At 43.3% G+C, this 9,312-nt stretch overlaps 1 protein-coding gene across 1 annotated transcript in view; it reads left to right on the forward strand.

The window, feature by feature from the left end:
• The window catches only part of ABI2 (abl-interactor 2), a 26,051-nt gene extending 20,251 nt beyond the window's left edge, over positions 1-5,800 (forward strand). Inside the window, exons 6-8 of the mRNA XM_009073450.1 lie at positions 563-649; positions 939-1,112; positions 5,344-5,800. Coding sequence (XP_009071698.1) covers positions 563-649; positions 939-1,112; positions 5,344-5,519 — 437 coding nt within the window. The 3' untranslated portion in view covers positions 5,520-5,800. The remainder of the gene's footprint in view (positions 1-562; positions 650-938; positions 1,113-5,343) is intronic.
• The last annotated feature ends 3,512 nt before the right edge of the window (positions 5,801-9,312 follow it).

Below are 9,312 nucleotides of genomic sequence, written 5' to 3' on the forward strand. Positions count from 1 at the left end.
GATCACAAGTGTTGTCTTTCAGGTATGCACAGTTCTCCAAAGGCATCTCTCTTGGTTTTGTCTAAAATAACTTCCTCATTCGATGTTGGGTTTTTTTGCCCTTTTTTTTGGGAAAAAAAGAGCTGTATTCGTTTTCATTACTAGGAATTGTGGATGTTGTTAGTCACCTCTATAAACATCAATCAGATCTGAAAGAGGGAGGATTGTAGAGTCCTCTTGGTGTATTTGTTAGTTAGGTTCATTCATAAAGTTCTATATTCTGTAGTGATAAACTTCAGCTTAAGGGAATCTCATAGTCAAATCAGAAAAATACTTCAGCACAGGTTCTTAATGTTATGAAAAAGAGCTGGTGGGAAATTTTAAAAATAGAGAAATATCCTTGAAGAAAGGATTTAAAAAATGCTTAAGCCACCTGAGCCATTTTCCTTTGAATGTCAGTCTTTTTATCTCAGCTTCTTGGCAACCTGCTACACTGTCTGAGTGGTGATGATGTCTATTTTCCTGTTTGCTGCTTTGTGGTGTTTCTAACTGAATGCCTCTCTCTTTTTAATTTCTGTGGCAGCATCCCTTGCTCCTCCTCCCCCCTCCATCCTACAGGTAACTCCACAGTTACCATTAATGGGATTTGTGGCCAGAGTTCAAGAAAACAGTAAGTTTGCTGCTTCCTCATGCTATGTTTTATTCCTGGGTGTGACCTTTGTTTTGAGTTGATGAAAGGTTTGCCTGTATGTAGCCGGAATTCTGCCTTCTCTACTGCCTCTGCAAGTTTGTCTGAATTTGTGATGGGTGGGAAAAGGAGATAATTTTATTGTCTCTGGTGTCTTCACAAGTTGTAACTGTTGGTCCCAGTGCAACTAATTGGGATAGGGAGTTACTACTTCAACCTGCTACCATGGTTTTAGAGACATCTTCAAGGTTGTACTATTGTTTATTTTCAGTTTCAGATACTCCTCCCCCACCACCGCCTGTGGATGAAACAGTGTTTGATGAGTCTCCACCTCCACCCCCACCTCCAGAGGATTATGAGGAGGAGGAAGCAGCTGTGGTGGAGTACAGTGATCCCTATGCTGAGGAGGACCCTCCTTGGGCACCAAGGACCTACTTAGAAAAGGGTATGTTTAGAGCTAGTAGAGACAGTAGGGTTGTGTTTGTGAGAACATTTTGCATGAGCTCTTGCCATCCTGCTTTCGGACATGGAGGCTGCCTAGACTCTTTCCTGGCCAGTGTTTGGTATTGTGGTAGAGGTGCTCCTCCAAATGGCAACTTAAAAGAACGGAAGTTAAGCTGCTCTTACAAGTCTGACTTTTTTACCCCCTTTCTTCACAAAGGAAAGATAATGACCAGCTGGCTAACTATGTGTTTTTTAATTCCTCTCTAATCTACCTAAGACTTACCTTTCACTTAATCCTGAGAATCAAACTCTCATATGAGGTCAAAAGTGAATGAATCAGTGCTGCAGTTGCACTGGAGCTTTGAAGATATGGGTGCAGCTGGTGAAGTGTGTTTGGGGCTGTGCTAAGCTAAGAAGCACTGAGTCTGTGTGGGACTGACTAACTGAGGCACTGCTGTGTGGCTGCATCTCAGTGTTTTCTGGTTCTAAAGCAGGTGTGTGGAAACATGCTGGAGTAGAACTACAGGTAAAATCAACTAAGCAGGTAAATGGTCCACTTGAATATGGTAAAATCTACTGCCTGGGGCTCTCCTGTAAAACAGGGTCACATAACTCTTACTCTAAAGGGTGATATAAAATCTAATCTAATGTGGCAAAGCAACCAAGCATCTCACCTGACTGTTAGACCCATTCAGGCTGTATCGGGGGAAAAAATACCAAGAATGCCACAAAGATAAACCCAGTGCAGGACATGAGTGGATGCAAAAAAAAAAAAAGATGGAAAAGGCACATTCTGCCAACTGCAGCTTGAAGAAAATAGTACTGTTCCTGAGGGAAATGGAGGAATATGTGGGAGTTCTGTGTTACTCCCCCACCCCCATTTAGCAGCTGTGTTCAGTGCAAGGAGTACCCAGGCTCTGCTGACAAGGTAAGGCTACGTCAGACAAAGTGCCTGATCTGCAGGGTGTTTACTTGACTTGCTTTATCTGTTGACCTCTCCACACCTCTGATGGCCAGAAAGGGTCAGTGTTGTTCTATTGATGCACACAGGCTCCTTGATTAAAAGATGCTTTAGCTTATTGTGGTCAGGAAAGCTTTTTTCTATGAGGCAGGACGAGGGAAAAAGGGATCTTATAAACAATGTACTCTTTTTGCTGTGCAGTTTGGAGGCTATTCAGGTTGGTCTGTTTCTAGAAACACTCATAAGACTAATAGAAATTGAAGTGCTTTCAATGTATAACGAGTTATTAAATAGTGGGTTTAGGATACCAGAAAAAAAGAGAAATTGACATAGATGTGGATTCTGTTGTAGTTACATGAATAGTTCTACTTGCATTCAGCCCATGTGTTGAGATTTACTGCTTTGCTGGAGCTGGAAGAGAAGTGCTTGGCTGTGAATTTTTTTGTAGCAAACAAGCTTTAAATTTAATGAAAAGCCTCATGCAAAAAGAGGACTTTCATACTCAAAGAATGTGTACACTTATCCTGCTGGGAATTATAATGCTTTATCTTCTGTGAAATAATTTATCCTGTGGCAACTCCTTAAGTTCCTATAAATAGTATTCTGTGCCACATGATTCAGGGAGGACAAAACTGATGACTGTTCCAACACTGTTACCCCCAGCAAGCACAGTAGCAATTCCTAGGATTTGTGCTTGTTCTTTTAGGTGTTCTGCTATCCAAGTTCGTATGAAAGCATTTGTAATAGGATGAGGGTAGATGACTTTTGCAATAGAAGCTGAGACACCCAGGAGCTGTCAAATACAGAGCTGCTCTATATCGAAATGGGATTCAGTAGGAACCTGTTCTGTAAAGGGGTCAAGCAGTGTGGGAGGTACCTTTAACTTTGAGATATGCTCTAACCTACAGCTGAGGAAGGAAGTGAACACCAGATCCATTTTGAACAGATGGAGAAACTCTTAGGTAGGACATAGTTACTGGGGATGTTGAACTTGTGGACACTACTGTGTGACTGTAATAGCAACAGCCAACCTCAATGTCCAGGGATGCACATTGCATTTTTCTTTTGAACTCTGTGTCTGGATGTGTGGCAGGAAAAGGTAAGAAAATGTCCCAGCTTTGCATATCAGATGAACAAAAATGGGTATCCAGAAGGAAAAATTGCCTTTATACCTCATACAGTAATCGTATGGTCACAACTATCAGATTTTGGTTGAATCAGCCTGGCCTACAGCTGTGGTCAGTTGGACATAAGAGAGTTCAGCCAAACTCTGTTTAATTGTTAAAGAACCAAAAATGACTGATTGGAAGAATATCAACCTAAATGAGTAATTCTTTTTTTTGTAACTGCCTTGAAACGTGTTCAGATAGAACTAAAAGAGGCCCTGGCTCAGGCTCTCAGGGAAGGATGCCACCTCCTGAGTCAGTGTTGCTGCTTCCTGTCTCATCTGGAGCCTTTTTTGCAATACTGGCCTGGACTCCTGGTAACTTGTGGCATCTGACAAGCTCACAGCTTGAACTGGTGGGACTACAGACAGAAGGATTAAACAGCCTTTTAGAGAGAGGAGCGTTGCCAGTACAAAAATAACACACAGGAGGAAGCAATGGTGATGTAAAAACAAAACCAGGCTTCAGGTAATTTTAAAAGAGGCTTAACAAGAAGCAAATGTTCATCACAAACTTACGGAAGAGTTTCCTTCTTGTGGTCATGAAATAATGAATCCATTCAGTATCAGAAGGGGCTAAAGTTCACTCAAAAATAAGAAGGAAAGGAATCAGAAGTTACTGTGATCCTTGGAGTATTTTTATCAAGAGAATGAAGAACAACAGCACAGTGACTCTAGGATGAAATTTTAAAATTGAAAAGTAATTTTGAAGGACTTTAATCAAATGTATCACATGTTCTTACAGTGACTTCTGTCAAGCTAAAAATTTACTCATTTTTCTATTTGTTTTGTTTGTGTAGAGTTGTACATCTAAAACTAATTCGAACGAGTTACTTTACAACTCTGCTGGCCCAAGTGTAGAGCCAGAACATGTGTTTTTTAAATATGTTCTAATCAAATGATACCAAAAAATAGAATAAAGTCTCTGTACATACTCCAGTTCTCCACTGGGATTGATCTGTATATTTTATACTCTCTTCAGGATCCAGGTTTCCCTAGTAAATATTTGTGTCGATTCCTTTGCTCCCTCAAAAGGAAATTACTTCTTTTCTTTGGAAAAGAATGATGAATTTAGTAGGACTCTTGGACACGGCTCACAAACACAAGCTGTTAATTTTTAGCCCTTGCTTTCGTTTAGAGTATCTGTCCCCAGCACAAGATTTTAGGATCCCTGTGCCACATCCATTTTGTTTCAATGGCAGCACTGCATGTTTCATTGCCAAGTGCTCAAAGCAGTCAGTGGTTGATGCTATCTGTTAAAGTGCTCAGAGTCTGGCATAACTAATTTTCTATGGAACACATAATGATAGGACTGAGAATGGAAAAAGTATCAAGTTGATGTCTCTGTTCTGCCATTTCAGGACAATGTCCTGTTTAATATTTGCCAGTACTTTGTCCAATTTCTTTTGACTTTCCTAACAGCTTTTGAGCCTTCAGTAAAATATTCTGCAGTTGCAAGAAAAATGTTCTGATACAGTATGTGTACTTTTTTTCCCCCCACCTTTCTTCTTTGTAGCTCCTAACAGGGGTTCACCCACCTTGGTGCTGTATACCCTGGGAGAGGCTGGTAGCTACTGAGGCTGCATATATGTGTCTCACAGATTTAAATGAGGATGTAGCTAAGGTAGATGGAAGTCTGGGACATCAGCCTCAGCTCGTTCTTACAGTGATCTGAGTGGAGCTCCCTCTTGCATGCTTTCCAGCTGACTGTTAGTTGTGCTGAGGTCTGGTTTAGCACACACATCTAGTACATGAATCTTGGAGTAGGTCTGAGTGGTCATAGCTATGGGGAGTTACGTCCATCTCCTTGTATCATCTCACACCACAAGCTCATCATACAGTTGTCACCTTCCTCAGGTGGGTCTGGAAATAGTAAGAACAGAAAAGTTAAAGGAGTCCTGGCTTGTGTGCTTCAAAGCATGAGCTCTTACAAAGGGATTGGAAGGAGCTGTCCCGCTCAGCAGGCCATTGAGCACACATTGAGGTGAGGCACTGCAGTTGTCTGAGATTGACTGGAGTGTGGACACCTCTGGATGAGGTAGGGTGATTTGATTTTCCTCATCCCCCCCATATGTCTCCTAACAGTCCTGCTCTGTTCTTTCCTAGTGGTGGCCATCTATGACTACACCAAGGACAAAGAAGATGAGCTCTCATTTCAGGAAGGTGCCATCATTTACGTCATCAAGAAGAATGATGATGGCTGGTATGAGGGGGTGATGAATGGAGTGACCGGGCTCTTCCCAGGGAACTATGTGGAGTCCATCATGCATTACTCAGAGTGAAGACTAGAGGACACAACATTGCATCTCCTCCTGCAGGAGCTGTCTGGGCTTCCCAGATCTCCACCAGCCTCTGGGGCTCCATCCAGTATAACTGAATGAAGGATAATTGTAACAACCACTCTTTTGGATTTGGTTTGAGGTTTTTTTTCTTTTTTCCCCTCATTATAAAACAATAGTGATTTGAGTTGTTTGAACAAATGGCTCTTCCAGCTGCCAGCAGAGGCTATTCTGAGCCATCTGACTTTGAATTAAGCTGACCCATTCAGAAATAACGAACTTGTTGAGTAGCTAATACTTCACTCGAATTCTGACTTCTTCTGACAGGCTTTGGGATCTGTCTCAGGAATCCTGTGTGCCCTCATGGTACTACCCTTGGCAGCAGTGCCTGGCACTGGGGATGTCCTGGATGCTTGTGGTGAAGGTTACTGGCCAGTGGACATCCCTCCTGTTTCTACACTACATTCCTGTGCAGCTGGAAGAACAGTTGTGTGCTAGCAAATGCTGGGATTTCTACACAGAGACGTTCCTGTAACTGACTTCCAGATAGTTGGATACATCTTAGTGTAAACACTTCTGCAGCTGCTGTGCACATGTAGGCTGACAGGGGCACACAGAGCTGGCTTTATTCACTCACCTTTCAGTTTAGACAATTAAGATGGCTGCAGCCCAGAAGACCCCCCCAACCCCCATTTCCTCATCTTTTGAATACCACCGATTTGTTTTGTGTTCTGCACTGATGTAAACGTGCTCCTCTCCACAGTGAGCTGCTCGCTGTGGTTGCTGCCGGTTCAAACAGGACTCACAGGTGCCGTTGATGGTGAAGGCGAAACAAAGTTTACAGGTCCTCCTGGGGTCTGAGGATAAACTCTAGGGGGTGTGATCTAAGGTTCAAATCTACTCATGCCTGCTTGCACTAGAGAAACTTGCCCCCAGCTTTAGTCTTATGCACAATATAATCTTAAAAATCCAATCAGGTATTGTAAATTGGCTATTTTGTACTTGATGACTAGATTTGCATATGTACTGTGAGAGCCCTGTGCAGAGGCAGGACAAATGGCAATTGTTGTCTTCATGTCTGTTGCCAAAATCTCTTCAGTGGAAGTAAAAAGGGCTGTTGTGTGTACTGGTTTCCCATGGAAATCCAAGCAGTAACTAGTAGTAGTCCTAGCTCTTCCCCTAGCCCTCTCCATTGTTTATTATAAAGAACTAGGTATTTTGAGCTGTACTGGTGGCTTGGGCTGGATTAATACCACGTGAAGGCTCTGTAGCCCCTTGTGATGATACTTGGCTTTTTAATCTAGTCTCAGTTAAAAATGCTGCTCAGTGATGTAAGTGATGGCTGTACTAGTCTGCCCTTAGGATGGTCTAAATGTTACATTTGGGTAAATGTCATGCATTAACAAGAGTGAACTGACTAAATTTCCCATTGAGTATTGTTAGCCTGCAGATTGAGCTGATCCTGTATTGTGAGAGCCTCCTGGGCCAGGGCACCTTCCTGGACAACTGTTGACTGTCATCCAGCCAAGTTCTAGCTGGTACCAACAGTAGCTTGTCCAAGGTGAGACAGTGCTGCAGCTTCTTGGAGAAGCCTGTGTGTAAAAACAGTGCAGTGCACAGGAGAGTGCTACTGCAGCTGGGTCTGTGATGGTATTGGCAACAGTACAGGTAATTAACCCAATCCCTTGCTTGACAATTAGTGCAATATCAGGATGGAAGGTGCAGATCTGGTGCAAACCTGGGCAGAGAGGTGCCACAGCTGTTCAAGGGGGAAGAAAGAGGAAACAAACAGGTGAGGTGTGTTTGTAGGACATGGATGAATGTGATCACCTGCTGCGAGCTTGTGGAACTTCTGTGACAACATGTAAGGAACTGGTTTGGTTGAAGTCTACAGGAGGGACAACTTTGAAGAAACTGGTGCACAGATAGAAGTTACTGTCTCCACCGCTCAGTCCACAGATGTGTAGCCAAGGCACTGTTGTCTTGTTTCTGGAAGCTGACAGCATTATTGTTTGGGATGAGTGTTAGCCAGAACAGATAATCTTTTTTTTTTTTCCTCTGTGAAAACTTGTCTTGCAGCAAGACTAACAGAAGCAGTCATGTTCAGTTCCCTCAGCCCATCATTTCTCTGGGAGCAAGCCTAGAACTGGTTTTGCTGTCACTGGAATGACTGTTTGTGGTGTCATTGGGCAGGTCTACACTTCTGGCACGGGGAGGGGGTGGTTGCAGCCCAGGTGATTGAACAGCAGCATTCACAAATGTTTGGTGCTCACAGGGCAGCTGTGTTTCCCAGGACTGTCAGAGCTTTCCTGGCTTCTCTTGCCCTGCCATGTTTGTGGCAAAGACTGAGCCCAAATGCATCATTTAGGGCAGATTAGTGAGAGCTGAACCCCTCTCTCTCCCTGTGCACCCGTGCTCCAGCTGGCAGGTCACACATTAGTGAAATGTGACTTTAACCCAGTCTGTGTTAGAGCATGTGCTTGAACACTTCTGACAGGTGTATGGGGATGGTGTGTATTTCCGCTGTGTGTGATGATACACACCCATGTCCTTCATCTTCATTCAGTTGCTTTTTTCATCTTGCAAGTTTTGGGAGAGCAGAGTGGCGTGAGCTGAGCACTTGCCAGAGCTGCAAAACCCTGAGAGCAGAATGTGTCATGCTCCTTGAAGAACTGGCTTTAGTCTGATGGGTCAGGGGTTAGTTTGGTCCCTGCTGATAGCATGTGGAATTGTTTATCCTGCAAGAACTGCTGTGGATGGAATTTTTGGGTCACCTCCTACTGGTTTTATGCTTTATTATGCAGTACTAACGTAAAGAAATTTGTTGCATTTTATGCATATTTTAATTTTGTACAGATTTTACTTCTGTGGCTTGTTTGGGGATGATGTGATGTAATGGTCATAGACCAGGCCGAGGTTAACAGGCTTTGTATATTAATGTTACATAGATTGCATGCTAGTAAAGTCAGTGAGGGTTGTGTTTCCAGTTTTGTCCCTTGTACTTCTCCTTGCCCAAAACCTCCTCTTCCCCACCCCTTTTTAATGTACAGATTTACTTTAAAAGGGGATGGCAAATGGGGGGTGGAAGGCAGGGGAGGAACACCTCAGTATTTCAAATAGGTGCACATCATCTCTTCACTGCAGAGTTCTGCTGCCACAGCTTAAAGGTGTTCAGCATCACAGGCTGTTGAAGCAGGAGTGTGTATATATGAGAGGTGGGAGGGGGAGGGAGGAGACATGCCAGCATAGCCCAAAGAATGCTGTATGGCCAAAATGAGTATGTTTCTCCCTTTATGAGAACTGCCTTAGCCCAGCCAGCTGTTCTTACTGTGCACAGAAACTGTTCAGCATCCTCTAGTGGTGTGTTTTGCCCTGCTTTGCTGTATCAGAGGTTTCTTCCTTGCTCTTGGCCCCAGGGACAAAGCTATTAACTACAGCTGCTTCTCTGTCACGTGCCTGCATGAGAGGAGGTCCAACTGAGTCTGTCCACATCTAGTGCTGAAGCAGGTTAATTGTGGTGCCTTCTTTCCAGCCTAAAAGAGATGGCTGAGGTTGCATGTGTCTCACCTTTTTTTCCCCCCCCCTTCCTTTTTTTTTTTTTTTCCAAGCTACACATTACTCCTGTATATTTTTACATTTATATCATAGAATCATGACATTATGTATATATATGAGCCCTTCAGAAGCCTAAACTTCAGATAATGGATATTATAAATGCTCAATTTGAGGCAGTCTCTTACTGGCTGTTGCAGCAGAGGGCTGAGAGGGCCAGGAGAGGCAAGCAGCAAATTTTGTG

Source organism: Acanthisitta chloris, unplaced genomic scaffold (assembly GCF_000695815.1).
Source record: "Acanthisitta chloris isolate BGI_N310 unplaced genomic scaffold, ASM69581v1 scaffold24520, whole genome shotgun sequence".
NCBI classification, from domain to species: Eukaryota; Metazoa; Chordata; class Aves; order Passeriformes; family Acanthisittidae; genus Acanthisitta; species Acanthisitta chloris.